At 41.3% G+C, this 26,400-nt stretch overlaps 1 protein-coding gene across 3 annotated transcripts in view; it reads left to right on the plus strand.

Moving 5' to 3' along the window:
* Positions 1 to 26,074, plus strand: part of ACADSB (acyl-CoA dehydrogenase short/branched chain) — a 35,894-nt gene extending 9,820 nt beyond the window's left edge. Inside the window, exons 2-12 of one of the 3 annotated variants that reach the window (XR_003790541.1) lie at positions 11,370 to 11,529; positions 11,744 to 11,844; positions 14,327 to 14,533; positions 15,085 to 15,255; positions 16,318 to 16,443; positions 17,613 to 17,705; positions 21,059 to 21,148; positions 22,068 to 22,205; positions 24,465 to 24,564; positions 25,291 to 25,477; positions 26,045 to 26,074. Coding sequence is in view for 2 of the 3 variants with exons in the window: in XM_029201049.1 (XP_029056882.1) it covers positions 11,370 to 11,529; positions 11,744 to 11,844; positions 14,327 to 14,533; positions 15,085 to 15,255; positions 16,318 to 16,443; positions 17,613 to 17,705; positions 21,059 to 21,148; positions 22,068 to 22,205; positions 24,465 to 24,564; positions 25,291 to 25,361 (1,257 nt within the window). In the remaining variant the exon portion in view is untranslated. The other 2 variants (XM_029201049.1, XM_029201051.1) reach the window with 2 other exon arrangements.
* The last annotated feature ends 326 nt before the right edge of the window (positions 26,075 to 26,400 follow it).

Raw genomic sequence — 26,400 nt, forward strand, 5'->3', positions numbered from 1 at the left:
CAGTGAGGCCAGTTTTGGATCACAGGACCGGAGATCAGACAAAAGGTAGCTGATCTCAGTTTCTCAGTTTATTGCACACAATTAGCACACAGCACGGGTTAGTCAAAGTAGGGAAACTAGACAAGGGGATAACAAGCTCTCCCAGAAGTCCGGAAAGCAGGTGTTTCAGCATGAGTGGCAGTCCTGGTCCAGCAACGGGTGTGGAGACAAGCATGGAGGCAAAGTCGCCTTCTGCTCCAGCAGAGCCTTCTGGCAGCGTCCCATCTGCAACAGCCCAGCAGCGAGGAGTCGAGTCCTCCAACCAAGACCCTTCAAGTCATCTCAGTGTTCTAAGGAGTCGGCCAGTAGGTGTAATGGTCACGGTGCCCAAGGGGTCTTGTCTCCAGCAGTTGCTCCTTCTGTTTCAGTGATGGTTTTCCTGAGGCTTTACCAGACAAATTCCTTAACACTCTTAATTTATCACAATAAGACGCTGGGACTCCACATTTTCTGCCATGACTCCACCTTGACTTACTGAACATACCTCAACTGCTATGAGTTTCACACAAGGAGAGGGAATCCTAACACGAGAAATCACAACATAACGACACTCCTGAGGCTGATGTGTATGCTTCCTGTTTTTAGACTACATCTGTGTGTATCAATGAGAATATATACTAACATTTGGTGTTTTTAAAGTGTGCATTAACGCTGTGTCCCTGAATAAATCCTTTTGCAAATTACTTTTTGTGCTTAATATATTTTCAAGACTTATCCATGTTGATATATGTAGCTCCCTAGTTCACTTTAACTGCTGTAAAATATACTGTTAAATCAATATACCACGACTTATGCATTCCTTTGTTGATAATTAGATTCTTAATTTTTCACCATTTCAGATGTCATTTCATTCTTTGCATGTTTATAATTGTGCATATGAATTCAAATGGAATTGCTGGGCCTCAGGACATGTATGTCTATCTTTACTATCACTTAGGACAGTAATTACTGTAAGGAACGGCACCAAAAACCGGAGGAGAGCTTAAGCAAGCTTTATTTGGGAACGCTCCCGGGCGAGGTTCACTGATCCGAGAGAAAGGGGCCAGAGAAGTCGTGCCCGGGTGTGGGCGCGAACAAAATTTATAGGGGTGGACGCAGGGGAGGTGCTTGCTGTGTGAAGCAGCCCTTTTTGGGTGTTGTGGCAATGTCAGGTGTCGGTTGCATCAGCCACTTTGGCGGGGGTTCCGTCTGGCTCCCTGGGCCCTTCCCCGGACCTGCTGGCCTTATAATTACATCAGTTTTTACACTAACCCATAAAGTATAAGGGTCCGTCCATTCCCTTCCACCCACTACAACAGCTTGTTAAAAAAAAAAAAAAAAACTAGTTCATGACCCTTGTAAAAGATGGTAAAGAAGACTTTATTCAGGAAGGGACTACTGCATTGGGGTTTTGCAGTAGGGATGTGAGATCAAAGCTCAACTCCAAATACAAGGACACATGGATATTTATAGCCAAGAAGCAGGGTGGGGGTCAGTGGGTGGAAAATTAAAAGAGAAAACAGCAGAAATGAGGGGGATTCTTGCTAGACCCACGCTCTACAGGATCTTGCCAAAGGTGGACCAAAGTGATGAGATACCAAGGATAGGAGATTTTCATTAATCTGTCCCAGCAGGATTCTTACTAAAACTGGATAGAGGGGCACTTGTACTCAGCCCAAGGCTGGGACCTAGCAGAAAGAGGAGCTCGACTCCTTTGGTTAAGGAGAGTCTTTGTCAAACTTCCCCAACACTTCAGGGTCAAATGGGGCGCAGGGGAGAAGCTAGAGGGGGCTGAGGAATGTGGGGCGGGAACGAATGGGAAGAGAATGAGAGCTGAGTGTCCTGGGAGTCGGAGAGATGGAGCATCTGAAAGGAGGGGGTGCTCAGCTGAACTGAGTCAGCTGCAGTGAATAAATTGAACTCGGAAAAGCATGGAGATGTTTGATCTTGAAGGGAGGAGATCCTGCTGATTGGTGGGGGGCAGAGCCATGTTGGGGTGGGCTGAGGAGTGAAGTAGAGACAGCTAGTAGAGCAACTCTTCAGCAATGTGTGGCTGTGAAGGAAGGAAGGGGAGAGGCTGGTCTCCGGAGGCAGATGCCAGGCTCAAGGATGGCTCACATGGTCAGAACTAGAGCAGGGAGAAATGGAAAAAACATGGAAGACAAAAGTATGGCTGAGCACCCTGCAGAGGTTGGAGGGGTGGGATCCAGAGAAGAGGTAGAGGGACTGGCCTTAAGAGGGAAGAGAAAAAATAGGTGCAAGTGCAGGACAATGTATGGGGTTGGTGGTGAAAAGTTGAGGCGGTTCCCATTTGTTGGCATTTATTTTCTCTAGTAGAAGAGGTTATAAGCTGCCAGTGAGGGGTGAAGCTTTGAGTGCTCTGAGATAATCATTTCAGAGAACGAGAAAGATCAGGGTGAGGTTGGTGACTATAAGGCTGTGCGCGTGTGTGTGTCTGCGTCTGTCTTCTAGATGCAGGCTCGGAAAAGGTAATCATTGGACACATTCTTGGTTAGAGTTTTGATTGTACTTCCAACGAAATAGGGGAAGGAGTTGATTACAAAGTGGGCAACATGAGGGAATTTGGGGAGGGATGGAACTATTCTGTGAGGAATTGTGTTTGGATACACAACTCTGAATTTGTCAAAACCCATGAACCCATACACCACAAAGGTGAATGTTATTTTATATATAAAAATAAAATCGAACCAGCGTGTAGAGGGAAGATGGAATTCAGGCTGTGGTAAATGAATCTCACTGTATTACGAGTTCTGATGTTGTGATTTATAATAATGTTAAAAAACAAAATTCAACCAAGTAAATTTGAAGATCTAACTGGCTCTATTCAATGGTTATGAATTGAGTGGCATCCCATCTAGTAAACAGAAGGTCATTCTTAAGAGCTGTTCAAAATGGAAGGATTTTCTATAAACAGGAGGGTTGGGCAAAAGAAGAGAAAGGGCTATTTGGGGTCAGGACATCTGGGAGAAGGCATGCACCCAGGTGTTTTTTTTCTTTTATCAGGTACATTGCTGCTGCTTCCTCTTGGTGAGGGGGATGGAGAGGGCCCAAGTGACAGACAGTCTCATTGGTACTGACCAGAAAATTCCAAATTTTCTGGATTATACTTCCAGGGAAGGTCAAAACTGCAGTTAGGTCACGTATTAAATCTAGGTTTGATATCATGCACTTTAGCACAAGTGATGCCATTTTGGACCTGTGGTTTTTCTCTGTAACAATAAATGTATGTTTTGGTCTTTCTCCATGGTTCCTGGCTCACAGCTCCCAAAACTTTGGGATTTCTTAGGTAACAAGAGCAATGGGAGCATCTTTTGTTATATTTGGTCTCTTGTCCTCAGTTCCTGAAATCACTTCAGAGCCTTAAAGGTTAAATGGGTGTCTTGTTATTCAAAACAAGCTCCTTTCAACCGCTCCTGAGTTTATGTTAATGAGGTGACTTGGGAAACACCCAAGAATGGGGGCTGGTTGCCAGGGAAATGAACCACAGGCTTGGAGAGTTGGAACTTTCAGTCCCACTCAGCCTCCTGGGAGGGAAGAGGGGCTAGAGGTTGAATCAGGGGTCACATGAAACCCCCATAGAAATCCAAAAGGACAGGGTTCTGAGTTTCCCAGTTGGTGTGAGTACATTGAGGTGCTGTGAGTGTGGTTCTCTTGGAAAGAGAGCATGGAAGCTCTGATACCTGTCCCCATATCTTGCCCTATACATCTCTTTATCCTGTTACCCGAAAAACTGTGTTCACCTCTTGGTGGGTGTCGAGCCAGAAGACAACTGTGGACTGTATGGGAAGATGCAAGAGTCTGGGCTCACTGAAATCATTCCTTTGATATGCACCTCAGCTAGCTGGGACCAGTATCCTGTATTTTCACATCCTGAGTTTCCTCAGGGCTCACCGTAGGGAGTGGCTGCAGTCTGATGGCTGCTAGGTGGCAAGTATTCTTTTTTCCTGAGTTCCCTCAGGGCTCACCAGCTCACTTTGGAGGGCTGCAAGCGCTGATGACTGACATCCTTTGTTTACTGATATGGCAGGAAATATTCCATTTCTCACAACCAAGCCAAAGATCAGGAGAAGGATTTATTATTTGCTGCTAAGTAAGGAGCAAAATTGGGGAAGTTTTACGCTAAGGGTACCTGCACATTCATGAGGGGGCTCGAGCAGAGGAGAATTAACATAGAATTGGGGCAAAGGTTGATAGAGTCCAAGCTTTAGTTGACTGAAGGGTCAGAAAAGGTCAACATCATCCTTTTCTTGGATGGGGCCCTTAGCTCCTGCAGAACTCAAAGATATGTGTCAGTTTGTGATGTATATCCCTTGAAGAGGACCTTGGGACTATATTATCACTGATCTATGGATTCTTGACTTCTTTTCCTTTTTTCCTGCATTCACTCACTTTCCTTAAGATCATTAGTTAGACATGTTTTAGTGCAAGCATCGTGGCCAAGCTTAGATCACAAAATGGCTTAGGCCAAAAGTGGCTTCTCATGTCAAGAAAGCCATACCTGGTTCTCTCTCTCTGGGGACCCCCTACTCTACCTGCTTACAATCTGGCTGTTCCTGAGTAGTATCCTTTTATAACAAACCATTAATCCCATAAGTAATATGCTCTTCTAAGTTCTCTAGAGCTGCTTTAGCAAATCAAATGAACCCAAGGAGGGGGACTGGGGACTTCCCATGTATAGCTAGTGGGTCTGAAGCCCAGGTGACAACCTGGGCTTGCAGTTGGTGTGTGGGGATGTGGAGTGTGGGCCGTTGTGGGGCTGAGCCCTTAACCTGTGTGATCTGACACTGCGGTCTCCAGGTGTCATCCAACTCAGGGGCAAAGAGTTTGCCTTACAGATTGCGGTGAATTCCTTGCTTCCTGAGGTTCACAAAATACCTTGAGATTTTTGCATCTGTAAGGAGGTGGCCTTCCTAATTTCTCTGATAAAGCTGCTGGGAACCTAAGAGTTTCCAGCCTCTGGAGGGATCAGACCGAAAAAGTAAATGTTTCAATTCTGCTTACAAATGGATAATTTACCAAATTGCTGTAAGTCATAATGAGCTTAAGGGAAAGGTCTCCTTATATCTGGAAAAATACAGATTAAAAGCCAGTAGTATTTCAGACAAAACCAAAAAAATTATAACCATATTCAGTTTACTCACGTTTATGTAACTAATCCTTTTTTGTTAACAGTTTTATGAAATCAGAGTTTCCATTAGACTTTTTGAATATCTTACCCAGTTCAGCAGTATGATTTAAAAGTTATCAAAAAACTGTACTTGTCAAAAAGTCCTTTCTGTAAATCTTCTTGAAGATGAAGCAGTTTTGCCAAGCATCAGTTTAAGTGTCTTTGAATGATAAGGGACTTAAAAAGTCAAGGCTAAAGATCTGATTACAATGTTTTTGACAAAGAAGCTTAACCAAGTTGCTGTGACATACGACATTTTTAAGATAACAACTAGAATTATAATATACCAGGACATATCCAAATTTCAGAAATGTTATATAATTTTTAGAATGTCTGTATTAATAGCATTTATCCATACAGTATATTCTAAATAGTTTTATCACTCGTGATAATGCTCTCCATGTAATTTAACACACCAAATGATACTATTAAATAGTTCTCTCTGAAATGCCTCAAGGCCCCTCTGAAACATCCCAAAGTTAGCTGGAGGGCAAAGGAACTTTAAGTAGATATTTGAGAAGTTTGTGAAAGATATCAAAAAGTTTCAAAACTCTAGGTAACCAAAGTGACAAAAGATTTCAAAAGCAAATACAGATCACTTAAAGGCAAAGAAACTCACACAATCTGTTATCAAAAGCAGCTATCCCAGAAAACTTTTTTCTCTTAACAGGCAGAGAAAACCAAGTCCAGTCTTCACTTACTGGTCCTGGAGCTCATAGCTCATCCAAGTGCACATTTCCATTTCCACTGGCCAAAAGTGAAAATTGGCAGCTGGCCAAGCAGAGGGAGCAGCAGGGAAAATCCCTGGAATGAATAGTTCCTTCCAGCAGCTGCTGGAACTTACTTGAGAATCCCCTGTCAGGGCTAGCTAGCCATGAGCAGCCCGTTCACCGAGGTCAACCCTGCAAGTCACTGCAGCTGGCAGCTCCAACTCAGGATTGCCAGAAGCAACTAGATGCCCCAAGAGCGCAGCCCCACGTTCGGTGCCAAAATCTGTTACAGAACTCGGGTTCGGCTGCTCGCCACTTAAAAGCCAATAATTGAGAGGCAAGTGTCAGAAGGAAGGAAAGATGCTTTAATCAGAAAAGCTGGAAATCTGTGGAAAAGGTGGGCTCATGTCCCAAGACCAGCTCTGAAGATTCTGCTCAGCCGTGACAGTTTTTAAAGGGAAAAAAGGGGGAAGAATCTCAGTGAATCATTGAGGCAGGAGGTTGGATTCTGCATCATTCTCCATTGTGTGCAGGCTGTCTGGTTCTCTTCACTGTTATCTTGCCCAGTGATCTGCCTGCAGGATTGCTATGGGGGATGTTGGGGGTAGGAGCTAGTTATTCTTTCCAGGAAAAGGATCAACAGGTTAGGCAAGGCATGGTGTGCATTCAGGAGAGCATAAGCCAGGAGTTAGGTTAAATTGCCTAGTGCTCTCATTCCTGTATTTAGGTTTTTGAAGGTTAGAGGCGGGGAGGAATGGGGCAAAAGAGCTGCTTTCACAGGTAGATAGTGTCAGAATTGAGTTGAATGGTAGGGCACTCAACTGGCACTGGAAAACTGCTTGTTGGTGTGGGGAAGCCTCTCGAATGTTGGAATTGGTCCCAGAATCATTACAAGTGAATCACACAACCACACTGAGATACAGGGGTGGGGAAGAAAGAACTTTCAGAAACAATGTTTTGACTGGGAACCATGAGGCTAAAGACAGAACTGGACACAAGCACTCTGATTAATTTGATTCTCACAGTGGTATGTAGCAGTTCTGAAATGATTTTATATGTGGACTAGGTTTGAATAAGCAAATTCATCCTAGATCATGAGTCACAAGCAGGTTTCTCAGTGTCAGAAGTTACCATAAGAAAATCTGGCTAGAATGAACCCTGTGAACTCTGGTACTAGAATGGAATCAAAATACGAAAAAAAGAATACACATTCATGCACACATGCAGTGAGGAGAGCCAGGAGGGCACATGTGGTGGTAACCAATGACTGTCGCGGTTTAAGGTGAAGCCCTCTTGTTTTATCAGAACTTGTCCTTTGGAAAAGCTGAGGTGGGTCTTTGCAGTTGATCGCAGCACCTCTCCTGTGTCTTCTTTTTACCATTCAGACATGCGAAAGCTTCTTGTCTTGAAGCGCTTTAAGGATGTTTCGAACAGTACTTTGTCAGCTGGAACGTAATGGAGAAGGATTGTGATCCACTCACATGAGTTTAGCAAAAGTTTCACCAGGACACTCAGCAGTCAGGTGTTCTTAACCTGTTTTTGTGCCATCTGTGGAAAGTAGACAGCAGTGCAGTCGAATTTTTAGACCTTTTCTCAAAATGTTTTAAAATGCATAAATTTAAATATATAGGATCACAGAGGAAATCAGTTACAATAAAAGTGTTAAAAATATTTTACATTGCGATATAGGACTATGTGCTTCTTAAAGACCTGACAGCAGTTTGAATAACTACTATAATTTTGAAGTAGTGATGAGCACCAACAGTATTTCAACTGTTATTTGATATAAAAATGTCTGTAATTTCTTTTAGTGACAGTCACAGATAACTCACTACTACTGTAACTTGTTGCCTACATTCATAATCAAAGGGAATGCTACATTTCAGTTAGAGGTTCATGAAATAAAATATAGTTTTTCCCCCATCCAAGTTTGTGGACTTTGTTGTTCTGCCTTTAGGAGTCTGCAGACCCCAGATTCGATCATCAGGACTTCTAGGTGCAACAGAACTCTAGGCAGCTGAGTAGAAACAGATGAGACTCAAGCTTCGAAAAGTATTTGGCAAGACATAAATAACCATTATTCCATTCAAGTAGCAATTGCTGCTCTATAGAAAAAAATGTGATGATGTGGTACAATGGCTTATAACTGTGGAAAATCATTTTGATGGAGTGGGCACCAAATCTGCAGAGGCTGAGGCTGAGGTCAACACTGAAGGGCAGGGGACAGTTGAAAATCATCGTGGAAACCTTGGGCTGAGCGGTTAAAGGCAAGGCAAGGAAACATCTCCTTTATTAAAAGCTGTCATGTTAAAAGGAAATATTTTTTCTGCCAAAAAGGATAGGTGTTATCTTTCAATGCTTCGGTTAAAAATGGATTCCATTCACTTAGCGTATATAGCCACTGTGTTTTATGATAAGTATCTTCAATAATCTCCCCCTACACTTGTATACCACTTTTTAAAGTACATTTGCTTCTCTTATCTTGTGTCTAAAGTAATTGCTCTGTGTTGAACAGTCATCTACTTTGTCAGTAGCAATATTGAGACTAAGGGGGTCACAGTTGTGTCAGCAGGGGAAAATGGGTGTAGTGAGACCCACTGGCTTGTTTCTCAGTGCTGGGCATTCTGCTAAAGATAAACTTCGGTAGAAAGGTGATATATTGACAAAGAGACACAACGAATTCTGTAGTGAGTTTAGTGAAGTAAATCTCCCCTAGAAATAAGAAATGTGTGCAATGTATTGCAGCTTTTGAAATGTAATAGGCAAGTTTCATGAGCATTTTGTGGAGAAGATGGCCTGGCCCATTCTTTCATTCATTTGGATTCATATTGAGGGCCCCATCCAGCCACTGAGCAAAATCGCACCCCCACTTAGTTGCATCCGTTCTCCCATTCTTCTTCCCTCTTTGTGCCTGCTGCTGTTGCTGATCACTCTTTCTCCTCCTGCTACTTGGCACCGCTCCCCTGCACGTCCCCTCGCCTAGGCCCCTTCACATTTGCATTTCTTACCTCGCTTCTCCTTACCCTGCTTTTTCATTCATGTCATCTGTTTCATCAGGAAGAGGACAGTATCTCATGTCTCCCCCTTCCTTTTTTTAAAATATTTATTTATTTATTTTGGTTGCACAGGGTCTTAGTTGCGGCAGGTGGGCTCCTTAGTTGTGGCAGGCATGTGGGATCTAGTTCCCTGACCAGGGATCGAACCCAGGCCCCTGGCATTGGGAGCACGGAGTCTCATCCACTGCACCCCCACGGAAGCCCCCCCCCCACTTCCTTTTAACTAGTCCAAAGTTTTCATGTCCCAGCTCTGTCTTTTAATGAGAAAAAAATGTTCCATGCAACTTTGCCCTGAATTATCTGTCTCCTTATTCTCAAAACAAAATTAGCTAGAAAAATTGAGACAGACACTTTTTTTTTTCTGACTGGCCAGTGTTCCTTTTTCCCAGGTGAATCCAAAGCAGAATATATCTAAGACACAGAACTGCAAAGATTGACCGATATGTAGGGGAGATTAACAATGATTTCAAATATGGTGACTCTTGCTTCTTTTTTTCTCTTTTTATCAATAAGCTTTTCAGTGTACACTCAAAACTATTGAGAAAATATATTGCAGCATATTACTACATTTGCTTTTTAATCTGCAAAGCTTGGCTTTGTTTCTTGCCTGTTCCATGCACTGTATCTTGTCCTAACTAGATCCTAAGCTTCTCAGAAGCTGGTGAACTTCATCCCTACATGTGCTCTTAGGCATTTGACAGATGCTCAGTGTATTCTGGGGTTTTTTTGGTGAATGAAAGGAAAACACTAGTTTTTTAAACAGCTTTATTGATATATAATTTACAGAGCAATATAATTCTCTATTTTTAAGAGTATAATACAATGGTTTTCAGTAAATATACAGAGGTGTGCAACCATCACCACAATCCAGTTTTGGAACATGTCCATCACCCCAAAAAAATCATTGTGCCCTTTTGCAGTCACTCCTCATTCTTACCCTGAGCTCCAGGCAACCACCACTCTACTTTGTGTTTCTATGGATTTGCCTGTTCTGGAAATTTCTTATAAATAGACTCATATAATATATGATCTTTAGTTGCTGGTTTCTTTCACTTGGCATGTTTTTGTTTTATGTTCAGGGAAAGACTAGTTCCTCATTTGTTTCCCCTGTACTAGAATTCTACAGAATAATATTGGGAAGGTATAACAAGCATTCGAAATTGGATGGTCTCTTTTTTTCAACAAAATTGTAGCAAATCCTTTGCTGACTTGAAGGATTTGGGGCCCTGCGACAGGGGGACACACTAATGGCAGGAAGAGCTAGCCTTGCAGTTTAACTAAGTTACAACCATGACTCCTTCTGTTATGACCACCACGACTGTGTTCTTAGGGATCAGAGTAGAATTAGTCGTTACCGTTTGCTGAGCCCTTGCTGTAGGGTGGGTACCACACTAAACCCTTGTTGAGGATTGCTTCATTAATTGCTTTATTAATACAAAACTTTCCAAGGAAGGAAACTAAGACTGAGAGATTTTAACTGAGAGGTTAAAAACCACTTGCCCAAGATCACATAGTTAGTAAATATCAGACTGAAACTAGTTCTTTCAGGCTCCAGAGCCCATTTTCTTCTTAACCCGTATGCTCTCTTACTAATGAGAAGCTGAGAAAACAAAACTGGCCATGGAAACCAAAAAAGCACAGCTGCTTGCAGCCAGGCACGGTGGGGTGGGGCGCTCTGCTCCCTCAGTTGCCCCTGTGCCCTCACTCATTCCTGCCCCACGAGAATTCTCTTCACAGTGGGCAGTCAGTACTCTTAGAAGTCCGGTTTCCTTATCCAAGAAGTTAGAGAAATGTGACATTTTAAGAATGAGTTCCACCTCGAAAGTTCTGTTTCCTTGAAGGTAGGAGTTAATTATCTGGGAAATGTGTTTACTCAGAACAGCTCATTGCCGGATAAAGGAGATATATGTTAACAAACCAATTTGCGATTTTGGTTACAAGACAGTGAATCTTAAAATAATGTGCCAGGTTAATCTCCCTTATTATTATGATTTTTTATAAATTTATTTTATTTATTTTTGGCCGCGTTGGGTCCTTGCTGCAGCGCGCGGGCTTCTCATTGCGGTGGCTTCTCTTGTCGCAGAGCATGAGCTCTAGGGCGTGCGGGCTTCAGTAGTTGTGGCTCACGGGAAGAGCGCAGGCTCAGTAGTTGTGGCACATGGGCTCAGTTGCTCCACGGCCTGTGGGATCTTCCCAGACCAGGGCTCGAACCCGTGTCCCCTGCGTTGCAGGCGGATTCTTAACCACTGCGCCACCAGGGAAGTCCCAATCTCCCTTATTTTGCTGAAAGAAGTTATAAGAATGGGTTATAAAGTTATTCCCAAAGAAACTGATGTTCCAGTACTTTTCTTCCCTTTTGTGTGTGTGTTCCTTATTCAATGGGGACTGTTCCTACAGCTTAGAAGAAACTTCCCAATTTGCCTGTCTTCCTGGAAAAATCCTCCTCATGTCCTAAAATCTTCCCAGTCAGAAGCTGGACTCAAAACAACAAATAAGGCACTACCCTATGCCCCTCTGCAAACATTTACAGATGACGAGATGATGATAAAGAGCACAGGTGAGTGAATTTCTCAATTTCACCACAGTATTCCTCTGGTCATTACTTGGGCCTGCAATGTGAGATCACATGACATGTGACATGATTGGGAGAGGTGTTCATCTAAGTTTGTGAATGGAATTTTTGACATTAATTAAAAAAATTTTTTTCGAAAAAAGTAATACATGTCATATTAATAAAATAAAGACTTAGCAGTTTTTTTTTTTCCCTACAGTTAAAAAATTTGCCCAGGAACAGATTGCTCCTTTGGTTTCAAAAATGGATGAAAATTCAAAAATGGAAAAATCAGTAATACGAGGATTATTTCAACAAGGGGTATATAATTAATGATTCTTCCAATTTCAAACTTTCATAAATACCTTCCAGTGTTAAAATGTATGCATACTTTTAAATTTAGGAATTGTAATGATAGCATAATTTCCTAATCAGAATTATCTGGGATCTCTTTTAGATTGAGATCCTAGTTAAAAATTTTTAATTGAATTAACATTTTAAATTAGAAATACTGTGCTTTTTAAGTAAAAGGCTAGAAGCAAGAGCGATTTCTTTAGACCAGAGGTATTCAACCGGGGGCTGTTTTTGTCCCCCAAAGGACATTTGGCAATGTCTGGAGACACTGGCTGTCGCAACTGGGTGTGCTGCTGGCATCTAGTGAGATAGAGGCTGGAGATGCTGCTAAATATTCCACAGTACACAGGACAGCCTGCCAAGACCGAATTATCCAGCTTAGTAATGCCAAGGTTAAGAAACCCTACTTTAAACTTCATACCAGCACATCTACCTGAATCCCTATGTATGTGGAAAACTTAAAAGCAAGAGGTGATATCTGAATTCCACATTAACCAAGGCAGCCGATTTCTAAGGGAGAGGTTATCAGCACGGGAGCCCCAAGGAGAACATTTCAGAGCCACTGCACTCTTCATCTCTCCCTTCTCTATAGGTGTGAAGATTTTGTATCTGGAATACCAAGGCTATCCCAGAACTAATAGCTCCTACCCAAAGCCATTGGCTTAAATCTTGTCCTGTTATCCTGTTTGAAAATTAGCCTTTTCCATGTAACTGTTTTATTTCTTTTTTTAATAATTAATTAATTAATTTTTGGCTGCACTGGGTCTTCATTGCTGCGTGGGGGCTTTCTCTAGTTGCGGTGAGTGGGGGCTACTCTTCGTTGTGGTGCGCGGGCTTCTCATTGTGGTGCCTTCTCTTGCTGTGGAGCGCGGGCTTCAGTAGTTAATGGCTCACGGGCACTGGAGCGCAGCCTCAGTAGTTGTGGCGCACCGGCTTAGTTGCTCCGCGGCATGTCGGATCTTCCTGGACCAGGGCTCGAACCCGTGTCCCTTGCGTTGGCAGGCAGATTCTTAACCACTGCACCACCAGGGAAGGCCCCCTGTTTTATTTCTTACTGTTTAAAAGATACCAGCTTTTTTTTTTTTTTTACTACCAGGCATTGTAGTGATTTTTCCACCTTTCTTTTAGCAATGAAACTTGGGAAAATGGAATCTGATGTGGAGCCACAGTGGGTCAAACGGCATCTGTGAGTCCACTTCTCAGCCAGATTTCATCTTCATTGTTTGCAGAACCTCTAGGCTTCTCTGAGAAGTCTTGAGCGACACTCTCCCGAGGGGCAGTTCTTGCAGGCAGGGTCACACGCAGCGAGGAGTTGCCTGCCACCTCCACAGCTGCTCCTGTCTGCATGTCGTACCCTGTGGAGGGTCTGCGTTGCACATCCTGCACCAGCTATTCTCGGCCTCATGTGACTCCTAGCTTCTGTTGTCCCACTTCTATGAAGGTCACCTGCCATAATAACTGACAAATATTTCCAGTGTAGGGGAATTTGGTGACCTTTTTAGAGAAGCAGTGTCTCTGACAGCTGTTAAAGATATGATAGTCCGATATTCTCATGCTGGCCCCAGTCTTCAGGCACACCCCAATCCTTGAATTCTTCCTCATAGAACATCATTTCTGGTTCCCTCAGTCTTTCTATCATCCCCCATGTGGTTCTAACTTCATATCAGCTAAGTTTCCCATCAGCTTAGAATATAACAGCCACACCCAGGCTGCAGCGCGTGTGACTCTAGAGTGCCTGGAGAGGATAGAAAGAAGCATTGCCCTTTTACCTGTTCACAGCTTTGGGTCTTGAATTACGTGTGCACACATTCTCCTTCTGAAATGAGGACACTTAAAAATGGAGTGTTACGGACGTTTCATGTTCCAGACTTAGGACTGGTTACTGAACAGTCAGGCAGTTACTGGAAAGCCTTGACCAGTATTTGGCCATGTTTACCGGGCACCTGGGCCTTGTCTAGTGTGGTTCTGGGAAACACCACCACATGTGGTCTGCTAACCATCTGGACTTGCTAAAATGGCCCAAAAGGAATGGTCATTCAATTATTATCTCTGCTGAAAGAGTCAAGGTGGGGGCCTGACTCGAAGAGATTATGCTAAATGAAACTAGGTATTCCACTACTGTCTTCAGTTTCTTAATTATATACTTTCTATTCCATTCCAGTATGCTTCAAAGCATTTTATCTCTCTTATTTTTGTTTTTTAGATCCCAAAAGGAAACAAATGATAGTTCTAGCTTGTAATTTTATCCTTTGCAAATATATTTAGTTTCTGTTATAGATTTTTTTGTTACTTAGAGTGAAAGAGCCATACCAAATTAAAGAAAGATATACATACAGAATTTTAAAATTAAGCTGATGTGGTTACGAATTATTTTTGAACTTGTTCTTGCAAGGAATTGTCCCATATAAAAATAGCTTTCTTAATCTATGTTTCCTTATTTTTCCTTTAGTTGATGGGTATTGAAATTGACACCAAATATGGAGGAACAGGAGCTTCATTTTTTTCCTCTATCCTGGTGATAGAGGAATTAGCCAAAGTTGATGCGTCTGTGGCTCTGGTATGTGACATCCAGAACACGATAATTAACAGGCTAATTGGAAAATATGGAACAGAAGAACAGAAGGCTATCTATTTGCCCAAGCTAGCTACAGAACAAGTGAGTTGAGATGAGTTATTGAAATGGATCTGATCTTTTCTAAATATAGGATATTTTCAGGAGAAAAGCAGCCGCAGTGTTGGCTTTTCTATTCAGGACCACAACACAGCACCATTAATAACTCAAGCAATGCTCAATAAATTAATGCTACTAGAAAAATACAATCTGACTCTCATTTACCACTTGGAAATGTAGGGAATTATCATTGGACAATAAAATTATTTCTTTTTTGGTCCCAATTATATTGTCTAATACCTTTGTTGGTAGTTTCATTTACATTGAGATGTCTTTCTCCTGTAATTATGAAAACCAATTTAATTAAGCTTCACATTGAATATGTGTGCTTAGGTCTTTAAATCTGCCTTAGACAAATAGTGGGGTATAGTTTGGAAAATAATACTGTCAGAATACCATTACTATTTTGATACATACAGGCTTTTAGAAGTAGCTAAAAGTTTGATTTTCAAATGTTTATTTTGCTATAAGTGGGTATTTGTTATGCAAAGTATAAATATAGGTATTAATTTGGAATTTTTTCTTTGCATGTGTAGATGGGAAGTTTCTGCCTTTCAGAGGCTGGAGCAGGTAGCGATTCATTTGCTTTGAAGACCAAAGCTGATAAAAAGGGAAATTATTATGTCATCAACGGGTCAAAGATGTGGATTAGCAATGCCAAGGATGCCGGGCTCTTCGTGGTGATGGCAAATGTAGACCTTACTCTTGTAAGTTTGAAAACAAAGCTGCTCCCCGTTTCCCTCCTAATCTTTTCATTTCTTTTTTCCTACTTCCATTTCGTTTTCAGGACATAGTCTTAAATTCTTCATTCTCCTCAGTACTGAAAAGGTTAAACAACTGACATCTTTTCATCCTCTGGTTTACTAATATCCTAAAATAAATATTACAATTAACATGAATAAACATTAGCTACATGGAGGACCATTTAATTAATCTCCTAAGCTGTTATATAGGAGGCTAATCTTAAATTTTGTAGAATTTCAGATTTTCTATTTAATAATGAAGAATTTACCTATTTAATAGTACATTTATTTTTAAAAATGTTTTATTCAGTTGGAAAATAGACATATAGCAAAATGATAAAGATATCTTGTGTTTTTTGTCTAGTGTAGCATTTAATTGAATTAAATTTTAAAACTAAAATATGTAATAAAATTAAATTTAAAATGTGGAATTCATCCTGTAATACTTTAGTGTCACTTAATAATTTTAATAGCCACAATGTTTTCTGAAAGAGTAAAATAAATAGTAAGGTTCTTGATTTTGAACCTAATGCCCTCCCATACTTCTCGTTTCATAATACACATGTTGCAATTCTGAGTCCATTAGTATTTACTGCTAAAGTCTGTTTTGCTTTGTTTTTTGGTTTTTTTGCTGCACTGGGTCTTTGTCGCTGCACGCGGGCTTTCTCTAGTTGCAGCAAGCGGGGGCTACTGTTTGTTGTGGTGAGTGGGCTTCTCATTGCGGTGTCTTCTCTTGTTGCGGAGCCTGGGCTCTAGGCACGTGGGCTTCAGTAGTTGCAGCACGCGGGCTCAGTAGTTGCGGCTCACGGGCTCTAGAGCGTGGGCTCAGTAGTTGTGGTGTATGGGCTTAGTTGCTCTGTGGCATGTGGGATCTTCCCAGACCAGGGCTCGAACCCATGTCCCCTGCATTGACAGGTGGATTCTTAAGCACTGGACTACCAGGGAAGTCCCTAAGGTTTGTATTTCGTTTTCTGTTTACTTTGAACTCAGTCAAAGTGATTATAGCATTTTAAATCTTCATTTCAGGGGTATAAAGGAATTACCTGCTTCTTGGTAGATCGTGATACTGAGGGCCTTCATATAGGGAAACCAGAGAACAAAATGGGAATCAGAGCTTCTTCTACCTGCCCATTAACGTTTGAGAATGTCAAGGTGGGTATCCTAGATGTGGAATGGCTTTGCCTGGAAGTATAACTGTGCGAGAAAGGCATCGCACTATTAGGCGTGCATAGGAGGGTACTTTGTAAAACTCTTGAATGATGATCTTAGGTTAGGTTATGACCTAAATGTACTTCCCACGAGAGTTTAGGCCAGAGGTGGAAACCTGTCTGCCCAGCAGCTGGCCTCAAGAGCCAGCCCGAGGATTAATCTCATTTATACTTCATAAACCTGGTACTTGCGCATCACACATAGCTTCCGAGGACTGTGGTGTCGGCCCAGCAAGGCCACAAGATGGGGGTGTTGCTCAGTGAGAGTGGAAAACAGCCAGGCAGCGCCCACAGTTTAGAGTTGAGTCTTAAAAAAAACGAGGAAAAGATAACTAGAATGCTGTGCTTTAGAACTTTACATAGGTCGGACAGGATGTGACCTTTTGGCTCACTGGTGATTGTGTGTGTGCCTATGGGGTGTCCTTATGGATGTTGTGTGAGCCTCACTACTGCACCCCAACTGTCTTTCTTCTCCTAATTTCCCTTTTCTTTCTCCATTCTGCCCACTCTCTCTCCTAACTGCCCATATTAAGAAGCTAAGTGTATTTTCTAAAATTACCTAGTCTAGATCTTTTTTCAAGTAAACGGTTGAATAGTTTTATGTATTTCTTCTCTCCTCCTTTCTGTTTGGTACACATGCCTGTGTACACACACACACACACACACACACACACACACACACACCCCAGCTGATTTTTGTTGTGATAATAGTCTCAACAGAAGAAAGGTTTCTACCCTTATATGTTTTCTGCTATTCCTAATATTTTATCTTACATTGTAGCATACAGATAAGAGTTCAGGGAAAATTGTTACTCATTTATGTTATTGATTAATTGTATGAGATTTCATTTTTCTAGATTCACCGAACGTCTCTGCTGGGCTCTGGAGGATGCAATAGTGAACAGCATGGACTTGAGTCCTATCCTTCTGAGAGCATGTGGGAAACAGTTTAGAGGGAGACAGAGACATAGCAGATAATTTCCTTGGAGTTTAATAAGTACCATGCTAGAGAATTATCACAGAAATTGGGAGTATATGTGCATTAAAAAATATATTACCAAAATGAATTATGTTAAATTAAATTGAGAAATAACTGCATGTTTTTCTTTTCAGGTTCCAGAAGCCAATATCCTGGGACAAATTGGACGTGGCTATAAGTACGCCATCGGGGGTCTTAATGAAAGTAGAATAGGAATTGCTGCACAGGTGAGTCAAATTTTAGTCCTTTAACTTGACTCTTCCACACACAGTCAAAATGTAAAAAGAAAAAATGCAGTGAAACCAATGAGTATTTGGAAGCTTGTGAACACAAGATGGCACCCTTCCCTTCCATGAGGTAAAAGAATAGCTTCTGGCTGTGATTTCTTTAAGATTCCACTTTGGTCAATTATATCATGTCCTGAGAACCAAACAACGGCTTAGTGGTAACAGTTTTTCTGCTTTGAGAGCGTTAAAGTATTATCTAATACCTGGATCGATAACTTCTTAAGTACATTATAGATTAAATGTGGTATTTTTTTAAATCAACTTTTCAAAGTATGTGATTCATTCTGAAATTTTAAAAATTAAGAATAAGTAACATTCTATTGTGTAGTAAGAGTCTCTATAGATAATAAAAGATTTGTTGCTTAGTGTTTTGCATGTGAAAATCAGACAATTTTTTTGATATGGCACTTAAAATGGCAACAATTAAACAGATACGTATGATGAAAACTATTCAATTTCTTACCAAATATGCCCTTATAGCATATTAAATTTTTCTGTTAGGTGATAGCAGTTATTTTCTAGAATCACAAAATGAATAAAGTCTTTGGTTTTATTATGAATTATTTCATTTTTGTAATGTATTTATTTTTAATCAATGAGTATACAAAATTCAAAAACTTACAGCTTTTAGATTTTGAAGATGTTGCATATATTAGCTCTTTGGAGTATTTCAATTGTAATTGTACTCTAGTTTTGTTTTTTTTTTTGCTGCTGCTGTTAATTTGCTAACAAAGTATTCTCAGATCAGAACTTAACCCATGTTTCCCACAAAACTAGATAATCTTTTTAAAGTTTTTCTGTGATTCAACTTCATCAGATATGACATTAAAAACTACAACACTGGATTTCCTTATTCCCAGACCTGTAAATAATGTAGATGTCTGGCAGTAAATGCACAGCCTGGGCTTTAGTCTAATTACTCCAAGTTATCTTATAACCTAGTTAAAAGTTAAGGTCAGAAAAAAAGAGAGAAAAAGGTAAGGTCTGGTAGTTATTATTCCTTGGTTAATACTGTGGATGCTTTTTGGAGAAAGAGGCACATGTAACAGTGAACTGGAGGCATCCAACCTCAAGACTCTGTAGTTGTAAAGAATTTAGTTTTTCAGTATTTATAGTGAAAACATTTTACACTGTTTTGGAAAAGCCTGTTTTGATTGACAACTGATAATAACGGTTTTTGTGTCGATATACCATATTGTTGGCATATTGTAAACTTTAGTTATAAGGGTTTAATGACATCATCTTCTCTCATAGCCAAAAGAGCAGTGAGTCGCTGTCTCACCTTAATTTACTTTTGGGGTTTTGTTTTGGTTTGGTTTGGGTTTTGTCCTTTAATTTTTAGCGTAATATTCCATTCTTCAGAAAGTTCAAAATAAAAGGCTAAAGGAAAATTTGAATGAACACTAATGAAATATTGATAAGTTTGTGGGCATTTCCCCCAAAAGCTTTAACTATTGATTTTTCTTTTCCTTTTTCTAAAACCTACATGGTTTGGCATAATTAGATAGTGATTTTTTTTATTAGTTATCTATTTTATACATATTAGTATATACATGTCAATCCCAATCTCCCAATTCATCCCACCACCACCCTCCCCTTTCCACCCTTATTGTCCTTACGTTTTTTCTCTACATACATCTGTGTCTCTGTTTCTGCCTTGCAAACCAGTTCATCGGTACCATTTTTCTAGATTCCACATATATGTGTTAATGTACAATATTTGTTTTTCTCTTTCTGACTTACTTCACTCTGTATGACAGTCTCTAGGTCCATCCACCTCTCTACAAATGACCCAATTTCGTTCCTTTTTATGGCTGAGTAATATTCCATTATATCTATGTACCACAACTTCTTTATCCATTCGTCTGTCGATGGGCATTTAGGTTGCTTCCATGACCTGGCTATTGTAAGTAGTGCTGCAATGAACATGGGGTGCATGTGTCTTTTTGAATTATGGTTTTCTCTGGGTATATGCCCAGGAGTGGGATTGCTGGGTCATATGGTAATTCTATTTTTAGTTTTTTAAGGAACATCCCTACTGTTCTCCATAGTGGCTGTATCAATTTACATTCCCACCAACTGTGCAGGAGGGTTCCCTTTTCTCCACACCCTCTCCAGCATTTATTGTTTGTAGATTTTCTGATGATGCCCATTCCAACCAGTGTGAGGTGATTCCCTCATTGTAGTTTTGATTTGCATTAGTGATGTTGAGCAGCTTTTCATGTGCCTCTTGGCCATCTGTAATTAGATAGTGATTTAATGGCTACCTAATGTTAGAATTTAGAAACAATTTCTAAGGTTGAGTCATTCAGTTGTTACGGAGATTAGTTTGCAATGAGACAGTCCAGCTAAAACTGTCACCACATCCTGATTAGTTCTTGAAATGTATAAACTGATGTTTTTACCAGCTCCTCTGTGCAGTTATCCTCAACTCTAGCTGTGCATTAAAACATTCAAGAGTTTTTAGAATGCTGGTGTTTAGGCCACACTCACCACCCCCCCGCCACCACCCCCATTATTGAGCTCCCCGAGATGATTCTCATGTGCTGCCAGGGTTGAGAAACCCCTGCTCTTTTATGTTCTGATGCCCTACCCACCAAAGCTCTCGTTAATTCTGATCATATACAAAAGACCAGAAGTGACCTTGCACATCTGACTTCTAGAAGGACTAGAGGCAGCTACTCTACAGTCTTTGAGGCCAGTCTTTGAGCAAAATTTCTGAGGCTCACTTTGTGACTGGAGACTCAAGCCTAAGGGAGAAGAATCCCAAAAAGTAACCTGGGTGCATGAGCACAGCCACACCAGGAGATTTGTGCTCTTCTTCACAGGAAATTACTCACATTTTCTCCCAGGGCTTCCCCAGTGGCGCAGTGGTTGAGAGTCCACCTGCCAAAGCAGGGGACACGGGTTCGTGCCCCGGTCCGGGAAGATCCCACATGCCGCGGAGCGGCTGGGCCCGTGAGCCATGGCCGCTGAGCCTGCGCGTCCGGAGCCTGTGCTCCGCAACGGGAGAGGCCACAACAGTGAGAGGCCTGCCTACCGCAAAAAAAAAAAAAAAAAAAAAATTTTCTCCCAATTACTAGAACTTAAGTTCTATAAATACAGTGGATGAAGGTCATTAACATTAGACCTCACCATCTCGGTATCTCTAGTCCTTTCCCTACCCCAACTTTTCAATTTGCCTGTAAAAAGCATTCATAACTTGAATAACTTCATAACTTCATAACTTGAATAATTAAGAGCATAAACTTATAAAAAATAAGAAATTCTGATTTTTTTTTTTTTTTTAACAGATGCTGGGACTGGCTCAAGGATGTTTTGACCACACTATTCCATATATTAAAGAAAGGGAACAATTTGGCAAAAGAATATTTGATTTTCAGGTATATAATTATTACCATCTTTCTACAGTGCTGTGCTCTCCCTCTTCCCATTAATGAAGAGCTTCGTTACAAAGCTGTAAGGGAATCCCCTTGGGGATTTTAATGGGAGAGGCACAGAGAGGAAGGAATAGATCTTGGTGCATATACTTGTGCCTACCTTGACCTTCTCCAAGAGCAGAGCAGTAATCCTTGAGGCCTGGCTATGGCATGATTCAGGATACCTTGGTGAGCACTTGGGAGCTGCCTCCTCACTGCTTCAGAGTTCCAGGGCATGGCGTCTGTAGTCAGACTTCCTGGGTTCAAATCCTGGTTCTTTGTCTTACTATTACTAGCTTTAGTTACCTCACCTCTCCAAACCTCAACTGCCTCATCTGTAAAATAAAGATAACACTCTGTACCGTCTAGGGTGATTCAGAATCAGGTAAATGTTTCAAGTGTGTGACACATTATTAAAAATAAGTCAAATTTTTAAACCTAATTTTGTGATCATTTATTTTTTAAATCTTGGCAGTTAACAATTACCTGAACTTTGAAATTTTTTAAAGAAGCAATACACGTAGTGGTTTATTTTATTATTTATTTATTTATTCATTCATTCACTCATTTATTGTGGCTGCGCGGGGTCTTCGTTGCGGCGCGCCAGCTCAGAAGTTGCGGCATGTGGGATCTTAGTTCCCCGACCAGGAATCGAACCCGGGCCCCCTGCGTTGGGAGCACAGAGTCTTAACCTCTGGACCGCCAGGGAGGTCCCCGTAGTGGCTTATTTTAGATTGCAGATTTTAAACTATTCTTGCGAAATGAATGTGAATTTTTGGACGGGTATATTTTGAATCTGTCAGTGTTCCACATCCAGGCAGGACTTTGACAATGAGCTGTTTTCGGAAATCACAGTTCTCTACCTTGGGCCTGAATGTTACAGGGGCTCCAGCACCAAGTGGCTCACATGGCCACCCAGCTAGAAGCTGCAAGATTACTCACATACAACGCTGCAAGGCTTTTAGAAGCTGGAAGGCCATTCATTAAAGAATCATCTATGGCCAAGTACTATGCATCAGAGGTAAAAGAAAAAAAAGTCTTTTTATTTTTTAAAGATATTTATTAACCTCTTCATTTAGAAATGTTGGTTACGCATTTGTTTCTCAAGTAAAATAACATGAACTTTCTAGTTTCTACACCAGAAATGCAAAAAAGTAAAGCTGCCATAGGGAGGTGCTTTGATTCTGTGAGTTCTCCATGTTTTCATAGGCTCTTAGGTGGAAACCGAGGCACCCAGTTCAGGTAGAAGGCCCACCGTAAATCCCTGGATGAGCCTCAGCTGAACGATGGTTGGGACGAAGTGAATGCCCTGGAGATAATGTGAAATAAGAATGCCCAAGAAGGGACTGTCCATGTGTTGATGCTTCCCGCTCATGCATATGCATTCTACATGTAACACACTGGACTTTGGTGGAACCTTAGCCTCATCACTGGGCTGCTCTCTCCCAGCTTCGGCAGTATGTCTTAGTCATTCCCTGGCTTCAAATATTTATTTAACATCTCCAGCCCCCAGATTTAATCTTCTGCCTCAGCCTCCCTTCTGAGTTCCAGACTAATAGATCCCGCTTCTGCTTTACCTACCCACCTCCCCCCGACCCCAGCCGCAAACCTGAGTCCACTTGACACCCTCCTTTCCCTCATCCCCCAGTTGAATCCATCCTCAGTTTTGAGGATTCAACCCCCTAAATATTTCTCTCTTTTTTTGCGGTACACGGGCCTCTCACTGTTGTGGACTCTCCTGTTGCGGAGCACAGGTTCCGGATGCGCAGGCTCAGTGGCCATGGCTCACGGGCCCAGCTGCTCCATGGCATGTGGGATATTCCCTGACCGGGGCACAAACCCGTGTCCCCTGCATCGGCAGGCGGACTCTCAACCACTGCGCCACCAGGGAAGCCCCCTAAATATTTCTTGAATTTGTTTTTTTCTCCCTTCGTACTGCCACCTGTCTAGTCCAAGCTGTGCCGTTTCTTTATCAAGCCACTGGAGTCACCTTCTAACCTCTTGTTTTCCCCTGTTGCTTTCTTCCATCCAGTGTCCCTTTTCAAGGTGTCCATGAGGCCGTGCCACACTCCAGCTTTAAACCCTTCAGTGGCTCCTCACAACAAATGGGACCTTTTTATTTGTTTCCTATTGCTACTTTTAACAAATTACCAAAAATTTAGTGGCCTAAGACAGTACAATTCTATTATGTCACAGCTCTGGAGGTGAGACGTCTGAAATGAGTCTCACTGGGATAAAATTAACGTGTCAGCAGAGCTGCCTTTCTGGAGGCTCTAGGGGAGAATCCATTTTCTTTTCTTTTCCAGCTTCTAGAGCCAACTCTGTTTCTTGGACTCATAGCCCCTCCCTCCGTCTTCAGAGCCAACAGTGTAGGGTGTTCAGATCTGACTGCTTTCTGTTTCCGTGGTTACATCGTCTTCTCTGCCTCCCTCTTTCCTTTATAAGGACCCTTGGGATTACATGAGACTGGCCCAGATAGTCTGGGATCATCACCCCATCTCAAGGTTCTTAACTTAATCACACCTGCAAGTCTCTATGCCATGTAGGTGGTGAACATTTACACTTTCTGGGGATTCTCCTGTGGACATCTTTGGGGGCCAGTACGTTATTCAAACTGCTCACCATCATGTGCGGCCCGCCTGCCCCCCATTCCGTTTTTACAGGTCACCCCGATCCCAGCCCATTGGTTCTCAGGCCCTTGAGGCTGACGAACCCATTTTCCCCTTGGAGCCTTTCCACGTGTCATTCCTCAGCTTGAAATGTCCCCTAACTCATCCTTTAGTTCTCAGCGAGGCTGTAATTTCCTCACCTATCCTCCATCTAAGTCATGGCAGCTTCCCTAGCAGGCTCTTCTCTTGCCCCATACAGTTTTTCAGTTTCGGTGATTGCTATTCAATCTCTGTCTCTCTGAATGACCAGCAGGACCAAAAGGGCAGTGAGTGACTGGCCACCCCTCACCATTGTGGCTGGCAGAGTGGGTGACATAAGAAGGCCCTTGATTAACATTTGCTGAGTAAATGATACCTGTCGACAAGTATGAGTCTAAACAAATACCCTAATTTTCTTAAGAAAATAAGAATTTTGTGAACTAATAGGATATTTTACATAAATGGTATGTATAGAGAATGGGACTAAGGAGAAATGCTAATTTATAAAATGACTTCAATTCTTCCAACTGCCAATGACAGTGAATCCACGTTACTAGGAATATTCTACAAGAGCGTTTGTAATGCATAAGTTACGTGGCTTCAGCATGTGATTTGCTGCTGCTTTTTGGTAGATTGCGGGCCTAATAACTGGCAAATGTATCGAGTGGATGGGAGGAGTAGGCTACACCAAAAACTACCCCGTGGAAAAATACTTCCGAGATGCGAAGATTGGTAAACAGAGTTTTTACATTTATTTTGTTTTGACTTTGTAGGTGTTTTAGGCTGTTGTATCTGTTTGATTTTTTTAACTACTGGTACGTAGGCAAAGGCAATTTTAATCTCTTCAGTTATTATGTTTATTGGCTCTCCTTTTCTTGTGGCTGGGTTGTTTTCCCCTACTTCTTCCTTCAAAAAAATAGATTTTTATATATATATTTTTAAAACATCAAATTTCCTTTTTAAATGCCCCAAGGCCTCTGAAGGCCTTTCAGTGAAACCACAACAAAATCTACTGTCTTAATTTTTCTTTTACTAACAATGTTAATATTTTCTATTAGTTTAATGCTGTTGCTTGAAGCTCAGTTCTAGTTTTAGACACTAAGTGCCTACCCAAGCCTGAGCATTCCGCTGCTCCACTGCCAGATGGGAAAATAGAAACAGCAGTTATGAAAGCTGCCTGTTCCTGAGGAACCATCCAGGCTCGTGTGTTGATAGTTTAGGAACAAAAAACTTCCAGCTGTTTAATACTGATTCTGGAAATCTGTAAACCAAATAGAAAATTGTTATCTCTTAGGCAGAATTACCTTGTCAAATAGTACCATATTCAGGGGACATTGGACAGTATTCCTGGTAAAGTTTTACAGTAAATGCAGAGGTAATGTTTGCAGAGCTGTTTCTTGTATAGACTCTTAACCACATCTCCACTCCTAATTGTTCCTTTTCTCCCCTTTGTTTAAGGTACAATATATGAAGGAACTTCAAATATGCAGCTGAACACCATTGCAAAGCGCATAGATTCAGAATACTGACAGCCACGGGAGTAGGACCCCTCCCTGGTGTCACTGGTGTAAAATTTTAAACTATTGTGCCTTGTTGGGGGCTGCATTGAATGATTTTATTTAGGCCCTTCACCTTGGATCTGGAGGTAGACCTTTCCTGTCTCCTCTTTCCAATCTGCTTAACTTAGGTGCAGAAAATCATTTTTAAATTTTGGGAAGAAATGCATCCATATTTTCTCCAAAACTATTTTTAAAACTCTATGTGCATTATCATTTTAGCTTCAGGGTATACAGAATTTCACTCTATTGGAATTTGGAGAAATAAAGACAATATAAGTATTTCTTGCAGACATGGGTATTTTATATCCCTGTCGTTGTGCATCTGTCAGAGAGACGTTTGTGATAGTTGGCAATTCTGTAGAAGAAATAGATTCAATTCTAAGTTGCTAAACTAGGTAGCAACTGATAAAAATTTATTTAGAAAAATCTAAAAGTTTTAGTTCTGAATATCTGAAAATGAGTGGAAAATGGAGGGTATAACTCTGTAGTTTATATAATCAAAGAAAGCATTTCAACAAAGGAAAGCAATATAATTTGCTACTATAATTGACCAGTATGAAAGGTGCATTTCATTATGGTTTCAGTAGATCTTTTTTTTTTTTTTTTTTGCGGTACGTGGGCCTCTCACTGTTGTGTGGCCTCTCCTGTTGCAGAGCACAGGCTCCGGACGCGCAGGCTCAGCGGCCATGGCTCACGGGCCCAGCCGCTCCGCGGCATGTGGGATCTTCCCGGACCAGGGCACGAACCCGTGTCCCCTGCATCGGCAGGCGGACTCTCAACCACTGCGCCACCAGGGAAGCCCCAGTAGATCATTTTAAAAACAAGTCTCTACATTAGTTTTCAAGTATGAAATTTAAATAATTTTGTTTAATAATTAGAATATACTCAATATTGTAATCTTTATTTTTTTCTGTCTTTAAATTGAATACTGTTTTCTCAAACTTAGTTATTGAGCTTTATCATGAATAGTAATTCAGAAATTATATTTTGGTTCAGTGATTCTCAAGAG

The sequence above is a fragment of the Monodon monoceros genome, unplaced genomic scaffold (genome assembly GCF_005190385.1).
Source record: "Monodon monoceros isolate NGI ecotype Baffin Bay Population unplaced genomic scaffold, NGI_Narwhal_1 Super_Scaffold_4, whole genome shotgun sequence".
Taxonomy (NCBI): domain Eukaryota; kingdom Metazoa; phylum Chordata; class Mammalia; order Artiodactyla; family Monodontidae; genus Monodon; species Monodon monoceros.